Genomic DNA, 21728 nt, shown 5'->3' with positions numbered 1-21728 from the left:
TCCATTGTCAGGTGTCTCATTTTTATGCCCATCACTTCATTTAAAAGGATAGGTACTCATTAAAGATACAGTGTGACATTATTGTTTAATGAACTTCTGAATGTGCTTTGAGCTGTAACTATTTTCCTAGATTCTCCTGGTAGGATGATACCAACTGCTTTGAAGCTAGAATGAGATACAGAATATTGCTATGAATGACTGTATGTGGAGGGGGAAGGGGAAAGCTGTGCTTGTTCACACATATTTTTTTTCTTTTGAGCATTTAAAGTAGTGGAAAAGGCAGACTAAAAGTTACCACCTTTCTATAAAACAAAAAAAGTTATCCTTCATATAAAATAATAATGTGAAAGATATTTGTAAAGAAATTTTCCTTCTCAACACAGGAAGCCTGTAAGTCAATAGAACTTCCCCTCGATGACCAAGCTAAAATTCTTTCAGATGTATCACCAGCACATGTGGTGTACCAATGTACCAATGAGATGTATGTACCAGTATGTACCAATGAGAAAAATTCAAGGGGAAGATTACAGAGAAAGTGGAGTATAACCTCAAATGAAAATATAATCTATATATCCAGAACTGATTTTCATTTTGCTATGAAATACAGATGTTCCAGTTCTCTTCTTATTTAGTGGTCCATACCAGAGCTGTTTACAGAACTTTTTTATCCCTTGGGCACTTAGATAGATTTAGAATAGTGTTTGTTCTTTTCTAGTTCAGTTAGGTTTAAAAGGTTTATTTAAAGGTTAGTGTTTGATCTACAACACAGAACTTCGGGGCTTTTTATAGAAATAGTCTGCATATTGATGCTAAGGTATAGAGCACTGCATTACATTTCCATAAAACAGTATTTTAATCTCGCCCTTCAAGCACAGCGTCTTAACTCAAGTGGCAGCTGGTTAAGAAAGATTGGCTTTCAATAAGGTAACACTTTCCACAGAAACTAGTTGCCTGAAAAAACCCAAAAAGCTTAATCATGTAGTGAAGACATTAACTTAAACAACTGAATGGAAAGTCAAATTGCAGATAGTGCTGCTGATATTCCCCTGCTGCTGTTGCACGGAGGGCTTGGCCCACCTGTCGCTGGGGAGAGGGCAGGGGGAATCTGGTTGAGGCCGATGCCTCTGCTTTGGGGAGTCCCGCATGTGCTCAAGGCCTGATCTGAACACAGCTCTGTGCCCTGTGGCCAGCGGAGCTCCAGGGAACCTTTGCTGCTCCCGTCAAGCCTTGCACCCAGGCCAGCCTGCATCTTGGCCAGCCCCACGTGTGTCTGTGTGCTCCCTCGGGGCATTAGCTCCCCTGAATGTGTACAGGTGTCTGTGCTCCCTGCACGTAGCACAGGGGAGCCAGCACCTCTCTGCATGCATCTCCCCACTCTGTGGAGACCCCATGGTGGGCTCAGTGGGAGGGAGGGTGGGGGGTGAACAGGGACAGGCTGTGGGGTGGGCAAAGAGCTCCAGGACAGAAAGGAGTAGAGGGTGTAGTTAAGGGATCCCACACTCTCTGCGTTGTCACTGCCAGCATGGGCAGCACGGCAGGATGGTGCACGGCCCAGGCAGTCTGCGTGTGTCTCAGGACTCTGAACACAAAGACCCCAATGGGAGGCCTGAGGTTCAAGGTGACAGTATAATTGTCCCATGTCTGCACAGTGCCTAGTGAAGAAGAGTTCAGACCATGAGGGGGAACCACCACTGAAATAAGCATGGGAATCACAGCCTCGTGCCTCCCCATAGAAGAGCTTCTTGCGTTCAAAGAACCTGTTTGTCATTGCTGGAAGGATATGTCTGTTTTCCTGCTGGGGTAACAGGAAAAAGGAATGGCACATTTAGTAGCTGCAAACTTGCTGGCATATGAGTGCAGGATCTTCCACTGACGAGTTGTCTGTGCTGTTGCCTGAATGGAGTACAGACCCCGTGGTCATGCCATAAACCACACATTCCTCCATGATCCTCCTGGGTGCAGTGTCATGGGAGCAGTGTCATGGGAATGATGTCCCTTGTTATCAATACAGGCTGTTCTTGTAACCCTTGTTCGGCTGCTTCTTCCAGTGCTTTCTCACACGTGCACATTTCCATCCCTACAGCATTCCTGCCAATCTTCGTATTTCTGTTAAGAATCTCTCCACAAGGACTGGCCTGGCTTGATTGCTATGGATGTAGTTTGGGGGAAGAGCTGGTGTCCCAAAGGAGGTGTTCTGCTACATGCCTGGGAGGCTTTCTATATGTGAACATTTCAATATCTCCAAAGTGGATTTGATCCAGCACCAGCAGCAGAAGTCCCAGCTTCACCACTCTGGGGCAGCACCCCAAAAACAGAAACCTGCAGGGGAGCCTCACAATATGCCTGGTGTTCTGTCCTGCTGAAATAGCTTCCAGACTAGGACTGCTTGAGGGAGATGCCCACTACTGTCCCAGAGGAGAATGTGCACATGCCTGGATATGGGTCTGGGACAATCCCAGCTATGATTTATGACACTGGTCTCCCTGCTGAAGTACTCCCTTGCCCAGCAACCATTTTCTCCAGCAAGATGGTGTCTCTGAAGATGATGTTGCTGCATTATCTGATGTTTCCTCTGGAGATAATCAAGGGTGAGGAAGAGGATGCAGACACGGCTCTCTGTGTGTCTGACAATGAGTGTTTGGAACCACAACTGGACCCACTCAGTAGTAGCCTCATGAAGCCATTCCTAGGCTGACACACTCACCGGTAGTCCTGCTGCGCTGTCTGTAGCCTAGTGCATGTCCCTAGAGCTGCAGAGAAACTCCCACCTACATGACAGAAAGGTTACACTTGTGCTATAGGGCAATAGGTGGAGATACGATCCCTCTGAACAGGGTGGCTTCTACCCTCAGGTTGAAACTGGGGTGGGGGACATTTATGGTCGCAGCAAGGGGATGTGAAACTCCTTAGGCTAGAAAGTGTTTCCAGACACAGACAGACAGGCTGCCTAGTGTTGCTGTCCCTGTACACTCCAGCTGATGGCCGGGAACCCAGGTTAGGTGGAATCGGTGACTGTCCTGGGCTGCTCACAACATCCTGAGCTGCTGGTGTCTGTGGAGAGCTTCTCTGGGGCAAGTGAGTGGTCACACACTCAGGTTGAACCTTGGCTCAGTCTTTGTGACCAGCTTTACCCCTGCCCTGTGCAACAGGCATCAGACCAACTCCACGAGGGCCTGGACTCTGCTGGCTGCCTCTTGGCGGGAAAGTGGCTCCTCTTCCAGTGGAATTAGAAGGGGAAACCGCAGGTTCTTAACATCCACTGGGTTTGTTTTTTCTTAACACAGATTACTTTAATTTCCTTTAAAAATAAAACCTCTTAATTGTTTTAGAAATACACAGATAAACACAGCTTATTAAATTTTCAGTCATTCCCAACAGTATTTCAGAGCTCTTTCCCACAAAGCTCATCTACTGAAATCACTATCCCTCCTTCAAGCGTAAGAACCTCAATCACCTGAAACTGCCTTTTCATCACCCTGTGGAACACCTTAATCCCACCTGAAATTCCTCTCCAAAAAAAGAGCTAGGATGTTGATCCTCACTGATCCACCAATAGATTCTGGCTTTGCAGTATTATTTCCTCCATTTTATTTTGTAGGGTCTCAGGAATCACAACTGTCAAATAATTTTCTCTAGAACTGCATTTTTGACAATAATTCAGGACTACTCCTTTTATGATGTGTTGATAGCAACACTTGATTGCTGAGAGTAACTAGAACAATGTATCAGAAGTTGAACCTGTCTTGCAGTGTCTGAAGAACTAAAGAAATGTCTCTTCTAAAGCAGACTCAAAGTTGCTGTGTTCAGAGGCATTTGCACAGCCACTGTGGATAAAGAAGCAATCTTCAAGGGAATTAAAGTTTCTCTACCATCAAGAAGTGAATGATTCTTCATCAAATAGTATAAACCCAGACAGGGCTTTGAGAAAATTCTTGCAAATTAAGTCTTTTTGGTGCCTCCTTTAACAAAAAAAAAAAAAAAAAAAAAAAAAAAGAAATTAATAATTCGTCATTTGCTGTATAAATTTTACTCTGAGATTCAAATTCATTTCCCACTGTTCTTTTCTAGAAATGTATTTCTATGAGAAAAATTCCAAGGTTCCTAGTGTTACAGAGTAAGAACAGGAAAAGTATTTGCTTTTTTCAGACCTAAACATGTAAGTATTAAATACCCAGGTTAGTCATATGTTTAACTATCTATCTATGCTACAAGAGTAAAATAGCAGCCTATTTTGTTCTCAGATCTGTTACAGGCTTGTCTTGGTCAAGAGGATGTAATTTTGAAAGTGCGATTGCAGGCAAAGGCTATGAAATGAACTCTCCAGGAGCTCTGTCACTCTTACAGCTCTCTGTCGTCCCTATGAGATCAGAAGAGGAGAGTTTAGTTTCTTGCCTGACAAAAAATTTCTTCCCTGAAGAACTGAACATGTGCATGAACTCTGGCAGCGTTATCTAGTCCACCTCTTGTCCTGTGATAGGCTTAACCATATCTGTGGACTAAAAATGGCTTGTGGATAAACAAGAACACCCTTAGCTGTCCCCTGCCTACCAATACTGTACAAGGAAAACTGCAATAGAAAGTACCGGTCCTTTACTGGCAACGGTCTTGTCTTGTCCATCTTTCTTGCCATCTAAGGATATAACAGGATTGTTAAGGGAGATGTCATTTTTGGAACCTTGAATGTTAGGCTGGGAAAAGATTCTGTATCTAAGACCTTTTCATGCTCAAGACTGTGAAGATCATAAAATGAATTTGTAAAGTTTGGAGCTGGTGTCTTCAGCGAACTAACTAAACCTATAGTGATGTCAGTGGTATACTTAAGAGATACCGCTGTGGCTGAATGAAGGGGGCTAAGACGTAAGACCACATTGATAGTGTGTATGGCTGGAAGGGACTGCTGGAAAATAGAAATTGAAACATTTTTTTTTATGAAGCTTTTTATTCAGTTGTTAAATAGAAAGAGGTAATAACTTAACTGTGCAGACAAAAGGAGGAGCACGCCGGATGTATAGAATTCATACATTTATATGGCTTGGGGAATAAACTTTCTCAGGAAGATGAAAACTTCGATTCTTAATAGAATTAAATTTCATACTGATCCAAGCCAGGATAGGAGCAAAGTAGGAAACACATAATTTCAATATTCACAGAATAGGTTCTTCTTCATTAAGTCAGTTGTGGATGCTAGGTTTTCTTTGGATGTTCACTGTAAGTGAAATGAGAGAATATTTAGCTTTCAGAGCTCTCTGAACAAACTGTAGTATCTCTAAAATCACATTTTATCTGACAACTAGGATTGTTTTATAGTTCTTGACACATCAAACTGACATGGGGAGTTTTCTTATTCTTCTTTCCTTCCGTAGCTACAATGGACGGAAATAGATACTACATAGAGACAATGCAAAATTCTTGGTTTGGTTTGGGTATACAGTTAAGTTACTGCATTTCAGTGGATTTATGCAAACTCTGTGTGCTGAGCTTTCTTTCACACTGACTAAGGCAAGCTGGACTACTGTACAGTTGCTGTAGGCTACAGATATGCACACAGGCATTTCTTTATTCCAGCTGATACTTGCTAACTTGGAAGCCTGTGGTAATTTAATTGTATAGTTGTGGCCTTAGTTCTTAATTAAATGGGACTGAAGAAAATGTGTTTTAGGTGGATACATTCCAGGGATCCTGACCATGGAAATACTGTCTCTCTTCTTGCGATGGGGCTGAGTGACATGGTTCACCATAGATCAGTCTTACCCTCTGAACTGTGTGATTAAAAACTGCATCTTTTTCAGAAGAGCCATATATTCAAATACTGCATTACGATTTATTCTCTTTCTGATGTGCTAGTAACACTAGCAGTAACATTAAATTGATGTTACCCTTAATGGCACATGCTTTGGAATGGCATATATCTGAGAGGCAAGGCAAACAGTGAATCACCTAGCTAACACCACTTGTCCTGAGTGTGGACCCATCCGCCTGAATGAATAAATGATATCAGTGTAGGACTGATCCATTATAACAAAAGCAAGGTAGGAAGTGATGGCTCTTGTAGAGAGCAGTTCCTCAAACAATGTTTTTCCTCTGTGAAGAGGAAGGTTGATTTGACACAGATTGTTTTTCTTTGCCATTCTCCTTGTTCTCAGACCTACCAGAAGTAAAGGTGGCTTGGAAACCAGAAGCTGTATCAGCACCATCTGTGACGAACTCTACGAGCATGAGATTACTAGAAGCAACTAAGTCATTGGGTATCTTTGATCCACATGTCTTGTCCATTAGAACTGCAGAAGTCTTGCTGGATCCATCATAAACTTTAACGTAATCACCCTGACAGCCTCTCGTTGTCTGCAGGTCAAAGGCTTGAAAGTGCAGGGAAACCTGGAAGGGAAGAGAAAACCAGCCTTTAATATACATGTATGTGACTTCTTTCATGGAGTGTCCTTTAAAACAGACAGAATCTAAGCTGTAGCCAAGCCTGAACTGGAACTGCTTAGCCAGCCTTGCCTCTCAGCCCCTGAAGTTGCAGGGTTCAGATCTAATGGGCCCGTGACTGAATGCTCCCACGCTCAGACTGCTTTGTCTTGATTTTGCAAACCTGAAGCCCAACGTATGGAGGTTTTTCAAAATCGCAACTCTGCAGTTGTCTTTGCCCATACCTGGCTTAAGGACATGAAGAAGAAGTAGCAACTAGTCTGAAATCTCTCTCATGGAAAAGGTCTTATCTGGCAACTGGTATGCAGACAAAGTGCAAAATGCTTAACATAGAAAGAAATCAGTTCAGCCATATTCCAAGACCACTATTAACCTGTGATTACCTTTCTGGATCGGGTTCGGATGAGCCAGACACAGTTGGTGTTATCTGAGTAATTTCTTGGGTGGTTGGCAGATCTCAGTGACCCAGATGCTGCATCGAGAATAGTGCTGCAGCGACCTGAGAAAGAACCAATGTTTGTTTCAGCACTAGGCTTGCAGAAGCTTCCACTCATTTACAATTACAGTCTCTTCAGAATGGACTGGTCTTGATTTTCTGATCTGCCAGCATTCCTTTCAGAGTACTGGTATGTCTTGATTAAAATGAACAATCATGTTGTCCTAATTTTCACATAATGCATAAGTATCTGCATCAAAATGGAAAGTAAAGTAGTGCTTGGAAAAAGCATTAGCTTTTATTGATTAGTACCATAGTTTAGCAAGGGATCTCTTTCTGCACCTCTATAAAGAGTGTGAGAGGTTTCAATTCACTGCAATTGGTGACATTGTTTTCCATTGAGATGGGGAAGTCAAGTGATATCAGAAGAGTCAAGCGCAAATACGATGTTTCTGCAATGCTTAAATTTTAATCTTAGGAGGAGGACTTGGGCTTTCCTCTGTGCAAAGGGTAATACTTTATTCATCATGTTTTTTCCCTTTGACTGAATAAATTTCTCTGATTATATGGGATTATTTCTTCTAGCAGATGTTAAAATTAAAGAGTTTAAAATACATACAAATTTAGAATGACAGCTTAAACATTTGAAAACTGGACAAGGCATCATGAAACTGTTCCGTTTTAGTTTGGCTCAGGTCTTACATACAAACTGCAATGAGAACAGAGATGTCTGGCTGTTTGTGGAGTTTATAGTTGTCTCCTGAGCTGTAAGAAACCAAATTACTCCAGTGAAGCATACAATGTGGTATGCAGTTAGGCCAGCTGCACAGCAGCCACTTATGCCAATAATGAATGTGTTTGATTTAATTTGGAAGCAGAAAGCATTTTCTCACTAATCACAATGTGCCTCCAGCTTCACCTTTGCATTCTCTCCCAGAGTAACCCTAATGGGTACCATCAATTTAGGAGAGTAGTCTCACAGTCTTTGGTGAGAAACTGCTGCCTCTGCAGTGTGCCCAAACATCTCTGTGAAGGGTCTGAGTAGAACATGAAAGGATGGCTTTGAGATACTTACTGCAATTGTAAAGTTTGTTGATTTTGGCCACGTCCAAGTTGCTCAGTCCCTGCCTCTGTCCAATATGTACTGATCCATCAGGAATTGGTACAATAGTTGCTTTCCCAGTGGTATTAGTGAATGTGTATCTGTAAAAAAACATGAAAAATTATGTTCTTTAAGTACAATTACTTCTTTCAGGATTTAATGGCATGCTTTGGAGGGAGAACAAGAATTGTACACAAGTTGTTGTTGTGACTAACAGTCCTGTTCAAATAGGTTTGATTAAGATGTCCAGCAGTAAGCAGAGTCAATCTCAAGATGCCCTCCTTTGCTCCCAAGCTCAGCTGTGAATGGCTTCTTCATGGAAAGCTAGAGGATAATGAGTTAATCTTAGGGAGTGGCTTGTCTGAACTGACTCACAGTATTTTTCTCAGAAGGAGAAATGAGGAAACTAGTAGGAGTTTGAGGAAACTAGTAGGAGAATTGTAGGAGACAGTTATTATAGAAACTAATTCTAATGTAAGATTTGAGTTCCAACAAAAGCAATGCCATGCTGCTACTTACGGGCCATAGTGCATTACTGAGGAATAGTCATATGGAAGACCCAGGTTATTGGAGTTTTCAAATTTCTTGAAGTCTTGTCTGTCAGCTGTAATATATGATATTATACTTAGAGTATGCTTCCTATCCACTCCCTTCAGGGAAGAAGGAAGAGCTGGGAACAGTAGGATGTATCTACGCCACTTTCTACATTGAGGAGTTCAAAGGTACTTACCTGGACTGATGTACTCCCACATGATCTTTACATGTTTATCCCTGTCACTTCGAGAATGTTCATGCAAAAAGCCCAGAGCATGGTCCAGTTCATGTTGAATTATTCCTTTCCACGTGCAGCCTCCTTTCATCACAGAGACAGTCTGTCCACCTCCTACTTTCCCATAGTTAGACCAGCAGCTGAGAGAGGCATTGAACACCAACAGAAGACTTATGGGATTTTTTTTGTCAGGCAGGCAAAGGGACAGTACAGAGAACCTTGCTTCACACACGCCTTCTGCGAGTGGAAGGATTCCTTCCTGTCCACTGTGATAGTCAGAGTCTACAGAAGGGCAAAACTGACCATGGCGTAGAAAACAACAAACAGTATGATCATCGCTAAAGCTTCCTGGAAGACCTTCATTAGCATGGAGGCTCCTGCATTCTGACTTTCTGTACACAGTGACTTTAACTCCCTAGAAATAACAAATTTTTTTCCAAAATACTGAACACTATCAGAGCTGGACCTAAGATGAATAGCACTTTCAAGCTAATGGGTGTTGAACAATTCTCTCATAGGCTCTCATTCTGACCTTGACAGCTAACTGTGTGATTCAGAGAACTGTTTATTTCATAAGTTGAAATTGGTTTTGCCTGTGCAAATAAGACCTACAGTAATCTGTTATGTGTTGTGCTCAAGTGTGCATTATACCATGCAGAAAACATGAGCTTAGATATTCTTTCCACCTTAATGGTGCTTTCCCATGACCTGCATCACTTCAGAGTCTTCGCTGAGTCCCTGATGTAACTGCTGAGTCCTTGCGCTAGGAAGGTATCCAAGGAGGATACTTCGGCACTGTGAGAAAACATCTCTAAATCCGTTCCTCTTTCCTTCTCTAAGGTCACACAGAATTAGTGTAGTGAAGAATTGAAAAACAATGTAGAAATAACTCGTTAATTTATCATTCAACTCACCCATCGGCAGATTTAATGCTGAGGTAGTCACGTTCTGTCTTACGCCTCACGAAATTAATACAGGTCAGTGTTTCAAATTCTGCCATGGCATCATGAATCCCCTTTACGTGGCTCTCCTCTGGAGAAGAAAGGTTTAATTTTGGCGGTCACACAAGGACAATGGCAGGTGCCATTATTATCTCACATGTGCTCAAAAACAGGGTAAATGAGGGACAGAAACATTAGCCTAGGCTCTTTCTTGCTTTTTGCTCAGTAATGAATTTCATTTAAAATATTAATAGCCTGGCACAAGATACTCTTTATCCAGATATTTGTCCAAATGGATTCAGGTGGGAGCCTTTTTTTCTCCACTACTCGTTTTAAATTATAGTGGTGATTCTTGATGTATCTTCCGATTGGACACCTGGAGACAGCTATGGGAAGCTATTTTGCTAATGAAAAGTAGGCCATTGAAACCACACTGCAATAGGCATGAACCTTATAAAGGCAGGTATTCTGGCAGGTGCCATTAGAGGGAATGATCATTCTTGTCTCCAAGAAACCAGACCCAAAACATTATGGATGCAAACTTCTCAAGGAAATTGCATCTCTTTTCTTTTTCCTGTTCAGGTCTTTGTAATTTACAATTCATCTGTGCTTGCACAGCACAAGTAAATCCTTAGAACTGATTTAAATCAACTGCTTGTGTGGCCACTAGAAGCAGGTTTCTACGTGAAGCTTATTGAATAAAATCCATTTTTAAAAAATATAAAAATTTACACCCACCGTAAGTAGGATCCAAGACATAGGGAACACGAACAATCCCATCGCTGGACTGGGGCCAATTGCAATGGCGACAGTTGATGGCACTGCGACTCCTTTGTGGAACTATGTCACCTTCTTTCAAGTACTGAGAGCTGTCTGTGGTGAGAGAGAAAGGGTGGAAGTGTCTGAGCCGTAGATTGCTGGACGCTTGCTAAGCACGCTTGGAAAAGTGTCACTCTCTACTCATGCTCCTTTTCTATTTTTCCCTAAGCATCTGCTCCTGGCTAGCATGAGAAATGGACTATTGGGCTGGATGGACATTATCTGCTTCCCTACCTTTGCTGCTGTATCCTTAGCTGAGAGGAGAGGTGGAAAGCTCCAACTCTGTTGGATGGGGTTGAGGCAAGACAGGGAATGACTGAAAGCAGTTGTAATAATGAGAGGGATGCTGTACTTTGGTATTATTTCATAATCCATCATATGACACTGAATGAATGGCATCAAATATCTGCCCAGGAAGGGTGCTGGGCAAAGGCAGGAGGTGCCAATAAGGAAACCCAAGAGGGCAAGCAAACCAAAAAGAGAAGTGAGTGTTGTCTAGAGAAAACTGTGGGAATGTTTGGTGTCCATTTCTACAGACAGTAGTACAGCTTCTTGAATGACTGCTGAAAGGGAAAATGTGAGAAAGACAAGCTGATAGAATGGGGAGTGTTTGGAAGAATCAAGGAACAGGAATTCTGGAGCAGGGAGCATGGAACTGACTATAGCTTATCTAGGAGTCTGTACTACAAAGCCATATGATGATGCAAGTGATGCTTGCATTCAAGAAAAAGGCAGTTAAATAATAAAGCATCCAAATATCCATGTTCTCTTTTTATGTCCAAAGAATGACAAAGATGTCAAGAGCTAAAGCTGAATAAGCTGCCTGGGTAGTTCAGTTGCCTCCACACCTGGTATAATCTTCAGTATTGACACTATAGATCTGAGATGCCATGGGGCTTCAGCAGACCACATAGTAGTCCCAGTGGCCTGTCTCTGGGTGTCTCTTACATGATGGTGTGCAAGATGGGAAAAATATTTGCACAGATCGTGGTAAGACATTGTACCTCCCACATCACCCCCAAAAAGCAACAGAGAGAAACCCATTATAAACAGGGCTTTGGTGGCATTACCTTTGTTAACTTTCAGAATTTTGTTAAAAATAACTTCATCCTCAGAGTCAGTCTCTGTAGGCGATGGAGATTCTGCATAGAAATACAAGAGTATCACTTACTCATTCCCAGGGAAAATACGAATCCTAATCTTTAACCTGATGAGTTTCCAGGAGCTCACTTAGCTCCTGATTACAGCGATGCATGTAAAACTTACAGAGCCTATTTAGTGACTGGCATGGTGTTCAGTCATGTAGATATTTGCTCAGTGACACAATCTTGTCAGCCTCCCAGCTGTAGTTATTTTGGCATTAATCCAGTCCCAAGAGCCATTCTCTTTCAATCTGTCCCTGTCTCCCTTCCCCCCACTGCCCGCTATTGCATTTTAAGTCCTGGACCTTTGGCTCTTGTAAGTCTGTATTGTCCCGCTCAAGTGGCCAGCTGGCTGCATGGCTCCCTCTGTGCACTCAGACAGCACAATATTTTCTTCTGCATGCACAGTTCACACTCAAACCCCCAACATAAGACACCAGGAGCAAAAAGGGATGGAGAGCAGTCCTGCTGCTTGCTGCTGGACATGCTGACCTCTTGAAAAACCCTTGAAACCAATAAAATCAGAACTGCATTCCTATTCCATGGATCGGACTGATGTCCCTAAGCTCAGCATCAGGGGCTCCTAGGCCTTCCAAGTAGAATCAGACAGCTCTGAGCATTATGCAATAAGTCTTGACATCAATAAAAAGCACAAACACATGGCCTCTGCACTTTCTGTAATCTTTGGAAGTGACTTAAGTCAGGACATTATCTAAGCAGAGCTATTTTTATCAAAAGTAACAGCTGAGGTTTTTAGTAAGGCCAAGCAATTGACCAAAACCAAGAGACTCTGCTTTACATTAAATATTATGGTCAGTGCATTCATTTAAAATTTCTTCCTTACGATTAATTTGTGTTAAGCATGTGTTATTTTCTGGAGTAACTGGGTAGCTAACAATCACTATATCCTGTCAAATACTTACATTTACATAGAATAATACATACCATATATATCCTCTTGTGTAGTAACCTGCAAGAATGATGCATTAGTATTATCTCACACTTTATATTATAACATAAATATTAAATAATATAACATGCAAGGGATCAAAAGTGTCCCGGGTACCACTGAAAGTATCTTTCACCCGTGCAGTCTTGAGCTTTTATATACTATGCCATGCGTAAAGAAATACCATGTTGTGGTAGATATTATTCTTTGATATCTTGGCAAATAGAGATATCATAAAGGGAATCAGCATAGGAGACTTGGGAAATGCAGTTTGAAGTGTGGAGTAAGTTTCAGATCTTCCAGCCTTATTTATGATCCTGCTAGTAGGAGCGCAAGGTTGATGAAATCGCCAATGAAGTCCTCCCAGTATCATCTCACAACAGAGCGGTGAGAGGCTGTGGTACGTACTGCTCCTAGGGAACTGTGGGGCTGGTACCCAGCTGTGGGGGTCATGTCTGTAGCAAAACAGATTGCCGTACTTCCCTTGCCTTGTATAAATAAGAAGCGAGTTTGAGTTTCCTCTATGATCCCAGAGAAGGCAAAAGCTTCCTGGGATGTGGGCTATGTCTGGGCATTGTGGAGCAATAAATGGAATAGGGATGGAAACTGCTCACTCTGTTACACTGTTGATCTGAGAAGACTTTCCTGCACAGATGGAGATGTGGGTGGAGTACATGAGTCTTGACCTCACTTTCCACAATGCTGAACCCCAAAGTGATCAAAAAGCTGATTTAGTTGTCCTTACCTCAGTAGGTTCTGTTGCTGCAAAAAGCAAGGAAGAAAAAGACAAGCAAAAGGGGCAAATTAGACTCTGAATGCAACTTCACAGTGTTCAATAGCACAGGCCTCCTCAGCCATGGGAATGCCTTTGGCAGGTCCCTTTGCTTGGAGGGAAATGGGATGCACTAACCAATGCATAGGCACAGAAATTAAACTGATGTTTAGACAAACAGCTATGAAAATTCCAAGTAGATCATGGTGAGGAACAGAATCCTGGCCATTTACCATCTAAGAATCAGCAAAGCATTATCAACTTCAGTTTGGAAAATGACAAAGGAAACTAGGGACAAAAATATGCTTTGCCCCTAGATTTCACTGCAACACGTGCAGGCTAACCAGCTCAACAATCCTCTCTGGTTTCACAGTGTCAAAGAGTAAAGTTATAAAATGGGATGAAGGCTATAATTTAGCATGGGGCAAATAATCTCAGCTTCAGTATGCACCTGACAGCAGTTTGGAACCATTCTGAGTCCTAAGGTGTCTTTCTAGTGTGACTGTCTTTTGATTTCTACCAAATGTCAATGTCTAGATACAAACATGGAAGTGAAAATCTGATCTGATATATAAATTTCTGAGCAGAAACTTCATTGTTATAATATTATAGAAGTTTAGAAATTGCAAGGACCTCCAGAGGTCATCCGGTTTGTCTGCTTTCCCTAAGGCAGAAACAGTTTTATCTATGTTATTCCTGACCACAGTTTGTTTGACCTGTTCTTAAGCATGATGGATATGCCGCAAGCCTTTCTGGCAATCTCCTCCAGTTTGCCAAGAATTGCACTCTTCCTTGTCAAAATATAAAGCCATTATTTTTTTTCCTGTCCAACACTGACACAGAGAACACTTATGCAAATAGTTCTTATTTCTAAGCCTATCAGTGTTCCTTATCTTTTTGACCATGTTTTTTCAACAGAAGACATGCCAAGCTCTGTCACACCTTGCAGCACCTTTCCCTTTTCACAGTGTTATTGCCGAAAAGTACTGAGGGGACTTCCTCCTATTCAGAATCTATCTAGAACCTGCAACAGAATTGCTTTTATTGAGCCAAAAAGGCTTCAGTTTGTCTTTCCAGACTGTTACTTTGGTTACATGGCAATGGAAGTCCACTGTAATGATGGTGGTTTATTATAGAAAAGTTCAGTCGGTTCCTACCAGCTGCATCAGAGAGATCCATGGCATCTAAAAAAATTCTGCAGGGAAGCACATTTTTGAGATGGGTTGTCCAGGTTCAGAATTCATACACCCAAGAGGCACTAGATTAATTGATTAGTCGAAGTCAGTGGAAATTAGGCTCCAGATTTCTAGGCACATAAAGCCTGCAATCCCTTTTTAAAACCCAAATGAGACATCACAAAAGGCATCTGCCATGTCCTTGATCAAATGAACATCTGGTGTGATACAGCTTTCAAAATGATACAGTTCACGTTTTCCCTGCACTGTAAATACTGCAAGATGTCTCAAAAGGCACAAAAAGCAGTAACAATGGTAAATTAAAACTCATCGTATGCATTTGTCCCAGTAAGCCTGCAACTTTGAGTCCCAGCAACTGACTACTTTGAACTCGAGCAAGCATGTCCCTTGACCGGCTCCAAATATACTGAGCAGTAATTTTACAACATCCCTTTTCTTCCATGCCACAAATGACAGCTCAAAAGAAGAATTTGTCAGTTTTTGCGAGCCACTTACTTGCTCTGACTATGTCAAGCAAATTTTTCCAAGGCCCCTTCCTCTCACAACGCATCACCCCTGGCCTGGCAGTGTCTTGCTGCAGTTAAAGTCTACCTACAGATTTATTTGCATTGATCTTCTCTGGAGATCTGCAGTGACCTCCTTCTATTTTGTGAGTTGACAAAAGCCGTTCAGCTAAGATTGTACTATTTGTTTTCTATGCCAGCACAAAGCAAAGCTTTCTCTGACGCATGACATCCCTTTCTCTTACTGCTGCACCAAGGTAGGCAAGGATGCAAATGAGTAGCAGTCTTTTTGTAACACTCAACTTAATGGAAAGATATCAAAATGTCTTCTTAAAAATTTTCAAGCCTGTGAAAGCACATCTAAATTAACCTAACAAACCATACCCCAAAAATATGTGTAAAGCACATCTGTATGAAAACACATCTGCACTCAGCCCAATAACAAATTAGGAAACAAGGCCTTATTCAAAAGGCCTGAGAGTCAGTGCTTTCACATGTTCTAAGGCAAATTCACTCACACACCAATAAAGTGTGTAATACAGAGTCAAGAATTAACATTTGTCTTTAAAATACAGTATAAATCCTACTTACTTGTTGTGCTATTTTCATAGTTCTCCTGCAAAACCAATACGAAAAAGGCATTATTCTTCCATAGCTCATAAATGCAGCAACAATAGCATCAAAATCAGGCCAAAGGGAGGAACTAAATTATTGCATTGGCTTTATATATTATTATATTAGTAATATTTTTCTTGCAGGAAATTTATCAAAATGGGTCTCCACAGCTTCACTCCAGGAAGAACAGGTCAATTAGAAGACGGAGCACAGTTGCATGGAACTGCTCTCACCTGAATAGGGAAGCCGAGCGTAGCGTGAAGCAGAAATGCAGTGAAGACTAGGAACATCTTCAGATCCATTCTCCAGTCCTGACAGACCACCAGTGCGTGTCCTTATCTCTGCCCGTTCAGGAGCGCTGCCGCTAGATATACCAGCAGAGCCTGCTCTGCCAGGGCTGAAAAAAACCGCAGCAGCCAATGGGGATCCTAGCAGGAAGCAAACTTCTTTTGCAGCCTCAACAGCCAGTTTAGCCTCTGGGCATCTCCCGGTGCTGTGCTATTGCTGTCACTGTGATCTATAGCATCCCTTGTCTTCATACTGTCATTCATGCCGCTCTCTGGAGCTGGATCAGCCTCATGCTTGTGTTGCCGTGCGCTTCCTCTGTTTCTTGGAGGATCTTTGCTTAAGTGTTCAGTTTGACTGATACCACCTAGGAAGCCCTTGTTCCTGGATAACTTTCCAGCGTACTGTATTGTTGGGATTTCAGATGGTAGGTGACTTTTTTCTTTATGTTACAGAAAGCACAGAAGGCCATGACAGTATTGTGTTGCTTTGGAACATACAACACATCACTACTCAGTACGGTCGTGTCTGTGTCTTCCCTGAGAAGATATCCTTCATTTTCTCAGCTTATAAGTAGAACTTTTGTTTCCTCCTCTGTGTTTCCTGATGTTTCATAACATCAGGAACATTTCCTGTATTCCATAATTTCTGGCAGTCTCACAGTTGTAGGTGCCCTCAACAAGCTTTGCGACCAGCAGTCAGAGAGGGGAAAAAAGAGAGCAGCAGCATAAGCAGCACTTATTCATTTTGAGAATGACTAACAGATCTGCTGCTGCTGGAGTGCACTTGTCCAGAAGTGGATGTAGGAAGCAGTGAGCAGACCTAGCAAGAAATGCTTGTAGGAGGTAAACTAGCAACCACTGAGCCTCTTGTTGCAGCAATCTCTTGTCACAACCTCTTCTCGCAGCAAGGCTCTGCTTTGTGAACCCTTTGCTGAAGGTGCTGTAGCTGGGGAATTGTCTGGTCTCTGATAAACACTCGTTTTATGTCAGAGCACATTTTCCATTCATGGAGAAGGAAACTGAATTATAGAATGTACAGATTCTGTCTCTAGACCCTGCCAGTGCTCAGGTACCTTGAGAGTAAGTTTTAAACCCACTCACACTGTTATTTCTTCTTTCTGTATTGAATAAGATGTTCTAGAAGTTATCCATGCTGGTGAATGAATCAAGAAGGAGCAGAGGGCTTTCCACCTATTTGTCCCCAAATCATTGCTAGTCAAGGCTAGGAGTTACATGGAAATGTAATCTGAATTGCATTGGTGGGGATTACTCTTCATTTTAGTGGAGGAAAGTTCACAGTCACACACTGATGACTATTTTAGGAAAGGCTGGACTGGCAAAGTCCAGGGATAAACTCTCATTACCCCCCACACGGAGGCAGCATAGGGGAATACTACTTTTCCCTTTCTGTTCCTGCACTCTGGCTTACATAAGGTATGCCCTAGGCACCAGATAGTAAAAAGCAGGGTAGCACATGGTCCTTGTGACCATGAAAGAACAAAGATGAAGCTGGCATTGTCAGCATGCTACTCCTGGTGACACAGACGGTCTATGTGTCCTCTGTGCGCATAAATGTTTGCACTAAGCAATGCTAAGTGCCTTTCTTCATACTTGTGTTTCATAAGGATGAAAATCTTCCCTGTGCTGAAGCAATGTTGTGCAGCTCTGGTCTGCAGTCCTAGAATGGTTCTCCAGGTTTCTCACTCAATACAAAGGCAAAACAAATGTCCATGATGCCAGATGCCCTGGTATGCCAAAACCATACCAAAAAGACACTGCAGAATGGGGCTTGCATATAATCTGCTTCCATTAGAGTTTAGGGGAAAAAAGGAAAGGTCAAACTGCTCTCAGGGAAAACCAGGAGCAAAAGAAGGGATCAGAGATAGTGAGGGAATAAAGCAAAGTTAAAAAGCAAGTTAGGAAGGTTGATAATCTTAGCATCTTTGTAGCATGTTATTGGAAAAATACTACAGCCTCCTGAGTGACTGATTAAATGCTTGTGCTCAGGAAAGAGTGAGGGAACTGGGCTGGCAAAAAGGATGCTGCACATTTTATGCTGGACATGCTAATATGCTGACATATTAAGCAGTTCATCAGACAGATTACTGCATGCCACCTTTTCCGTATGCTAACACTAGTGATGGTGGGGGAGATTGCTGTTACGATCAAGAATGTGGCTGTAAATGCTGCAGCTGGCAAAGTATGCACAACAGAGAGAGGAGGAGTGCTGGCACTCATGCCTGCTGGCCCGTCCTGAAGATCCTATCAGCTTTGGTTTGTGCCTGATATTTAGATTCAATATTTGGTTGTTTTCCTAGGTGTGGTATTCATGGGGGAGGAATTGTCAGCCGTCCTGTTTTCACTAATCAAAAAATTACCTAATTTTTTGAGATATTGCAAAAGTAGTACCTGATTTTACCAGATGCAGCAAAGCTGGTACCTCTAGCAGAAAAAGTGCCGCAGAAATTGTCCTGAACCTTTAGGAACCAAACTAGAGCTTAGCAAAGAGAAGACGTCTTTGCACATATAGAAGAAAAGCATGTGGGAAATTTTGTCAGACAAGTTCTCCTGTCTGTATATCCCAGTTTCTGGTGGACAGTAGGGACCACGCAGATTTTGCAGATGTGAACAATGATTGGCAGGTGTCCAAACCCAACAACAAAATGTCAAGAATTACTTGGACAGTCTGCAAGAAGTCTGTCAGTAAAAAGAGCACTGCTCCTGAAAGACCACTACAAAACTTGGAGTTATGCCTCAGGTCATAGGCTGATTTGCAGAGACCTGTATGCATAACCAAGAAAAGACTTTACAGACACACCAATGAAAAAATGTATTTTCTCTTCTGTTGCATATGGGAGTTCACTGTAAAGTATACATAGCCAAAATCAAAACAGCAAATGTATAAAAGTTACAACACTTCTGTAGACATCTTTCAGATTTTGCTCCGTTGTGTGTCATTTAGTCATATGTGTTATACAATTATTATTCTCTTTGGAGTGTTTCATTGTAAGCGGATCCCAAAATATAATGTAAACCGTCAAGATCTAGTTACAAAGAAGAAATAAGAAAGTCACAAAAAAGAAATATAACAGCTAACTACTAAACTCTAGCTACTAGAGTAGTAGCTACAGCTAACTACTAGCTACTAATTGCTGGGTAGTAAAATGCAGGAAAAAATAACTTCAGGAAATAAGAAAATTGACACATTTATGTTGAACAGCTTATGGAAGTTATGTGGTAGCTACCATACCCAATTCATGGTAAGACATTAACAAATCTTAAAGGTTTAAAATCATCTGGCATTACCAAAACCAACCATTGAAGCAATGGTATGTTCCACAACACATAACTGAAATTGCTGTGGATTGGCATCACATAAATAAACACCACACAATTACATTTACAGTCTGGGGATAATGACAAATCTGAACCAGGAATATATTATTTTAGACAGACCTGCTCAATATCATTTCTCAGGAATGTCTGCTTTGTGCGGCATTTCGGTATGTTGGCTCACTTTTATTTGGAAGAGGAATTCTGGTTTCAGCTCAGCTCTGGGCTCATTCATTCTGAACCCCAGTCCTCTGGCCAGGAAGTCTGTGCCCGTGCACTGCTTCCAGCTCAGTGCTTTTTAGTCTCCCCTCACTAACTCCAGGTGTCGTAACACTATCACACAGAGTTCGCTTCCTTTTATGTGGTGTCTTTATTATCAGATACTTTTCAGATATAAATCAGTCCTCACACAAGTTTTTTCTATGCTGGTTTAAAGGACTTTCAGCCCTTTAGTCTTTCTTATAATTCAATTCTTCTTGGTTCTACAATCACATTTTAATTCATTCCAAATTGTCCATACCTTTTTGGTAATGCAGGGATTAGGAGTGGATAATTTCAGTTGAATTCATGTCAGCCAGTACTGTACTTTGCTGGTTGAGACTATTATCGAAGCGCTGGCAGCTTCTGAGGGTTTCATAGGTAACCAGCATAGACTTCAAGTGTCTGTATAGAAGACTGACATGTGTCATAAAAGACAACTCTAGATAAGGCAAAGTGCAGTTAGAAGCTGTTTTCCCACACCTGAGAGCATACTTGTTGAATCAATAGATTTACTTGTCCTTCATGTCCCTCTCCACACTTCTTTGGATCCTACCTCCCAGAGAAGACCTGGAGTTGCTCAGCATGATTCCTTTTCCGCTTTCTGTTGTGCTTCCAATCTCTGAGGGGCTCCTGAGGGTCTCCCATGTCCCTTCTAAGACCATCTGTAGCAATGAATTTGCACGGTCTGCAGATTCCTTAGCAGGACACTTACATATCCTCCATGATATCAATGACTAGCTCCAGCCATAGTCCTAGCCCTGGCAGTGTTTGTGTGAGAGAACTCAAACCTAAATTATGAACATTGGCTTGCTAATTATTAGTCACTTTTCTATTCAAAGACCCAAACCTAGAAACTTTTATCTTCAGTCTGTCATCAGAAGAAGAGGGACAATGAAGAAAAAGATTATTTTTGTGATGGACTGTTCTTTACAAAAGAAAAATATGCAGTTAGCAAAAAAAAACCCAAAACCCTAGCTACAAACCATTGTAACTTCTAAAATAAATGTTGGAATAAAATTGATTTTCATTTCAAAATCCGATTTCAAGGCCCAATTTAGAGAAACATAATTTAGCAATTAAACTAGCATTTGTAATGTCATATGACGCAATGATTATTTGGGCTGAGGGAGGGGAATAGAGGTGATGAAACTGGAACTTTAATTTGGACAACTCTAGTAATGAACTTCTGATTGTCTTGAAAAAAACAACAAATTCCTTTCTTTTATCAGGAGAAGCCATCTGATTTGTCTGCTGCCCTTAGGTGAAGAATGGACGGATCAAAGGTTTTACATGATGTTTCCAGCCTGCAGAACAATGTTACGCTGATTGCAAAGGAATCCATGTGATGGGGTAAGGTGCGAGCTGTTGGAGCGGTGCCTGGGGTTATCTTTGGTCTCTCTGCCCTCTGAAGGGAGACATGCCATCACACGGTGCTGCCCCAGCTGCACACGTATAGCACTGGGGGGGTCTCCTGTCTGTGTCTCCTTGTGACAGATTGTGCAATGCCAGCCAGCTCCCCTGCTTGGTTTCATCTTCTGTGAGAAAGGGTCTCTTCGTACCAATGGGTAGCTTTTGGTCACATTAACTGTGCCATGAAAGTTGCCTTTGTGAACACTTGTTTGGCAATTTAACTAAGGGAATTGAAACATCGTCTCATGTCTGCTTCTCAGATGAGTGCATGGGAGCTGAGTGTGTGTGCTGTAAGTGAAAAGCAGCACATCTCTGCCTTTACGGTACACAGATCTGCCTGAGAAAGGGTCCATTGGTAATCCTAGTCATTGTCTTTTGCCCTGCAACAAATATGCTCCCATACACTGTCATCACCATCAGCTAGCTGCACTTCATTGGCTTTTTTTTTCCTTTGTACGTCATCAGAAAGGCTGTCTGTACTGCCTGTCTCAATACCTTTGCTTGTTATTCACTTACTGGCTTCCCAGCTGTCCTCTCTGCAGGATTTTTGAATATTTCAATGGGAGTCTTGGGAGGACGGTTTCAGTCTTACTGTGTTTTTCTGAACACCAATTCCCTGCGCAATGTGAGCCTCGCTGTGAACTACACCCATTTACCACATTAGCGTAAGGCTTTGCTTCCTCTTCTGGGAGGATAATTTGTAGCTCCTTTCATGCCTCCTGGGCAGGTGAGTTTGGACACCTTCCCTTGCTACTTCTGACTTT

At 42.0% G+C, this 21728-nt stretch overlaps 1 protein-coding gene across 1 annotated transcript; it reads right to left on the bottom strand.

Annotated features, from left to right (window-relative positions):
• Positions 1-1015: 1015 nt before the first annotated feature.
• Positions 1016-16031, bottom strand: LOC140652866 (astacin-like metalloendopeptidase). The gene is made up of 14 exons (XM_072864197.1): positions 15907-16031; positions 15650-15674; positions 13333-13349; positions 12584-12608; positions 11567-11638; positions 10416-10550; positions 9651-9768; positions 8698-8876; positions 8487-8571; positions 7941-8068; positions 6813-6928; positions 6150-6375; positions 4584-4630; positions 1016-1795 (listed from the first exon to the last, which is right to left on the bottom strand). Exons 1-14 carry the CDS (start codon positions 15973-15975, stop codon positions 1016-1018), a joined length of 2022 nt encoding a protein of 673 aa, XP_072720298.1. The 5' UTR covers positions 15976-16031.
• Between the last annotated feature and the right edge of the window lie 5697 nt (positions 16032-21728).

Source organism: Ciconia boyciana, chromosome 6 (assembly GCF_034638445.1).
Source record: "Ciconia boyciana chromosome 6, ASM3463844v1, whole genome shotgun sequence".
Classification (NCBI taxonomy): Eukaryota; Metazoa; Chordata; class Aves; order Ciconiiformes; family Ciconiidae; genus Ciconia; species Ciconia boyciana.
Note: the sequence above shows the minus strand (reverse complement) of the source record. Positions and strands in the feature narration are given on the sequence as shown.

Bases quoted from the DNA above. Each gene is read 5' to 3' on its own strand.
- LOC140652866 (XM_072864197.1), bottom strand. From the start codon at position 15,975: ATGGATCTGAAGATGTTCCTAGTCTTCACTGCATTTCTGCTTCACGCT. The intron at 4,631-6,149 runs GTAGGTCTGAGA...TTATATCCTTAG, and splicing joins CCAAGCCACCTTTACTTCTG to ATGGCAAGAAAGATGGACAA. The intron at 1,796-4,583 runs GTACTTTCTATT...CTGTTACCCCAG, and splicing joins CCGTTGCCAGTAAAGGACCG to CAGGAAAACAGACATATCCT.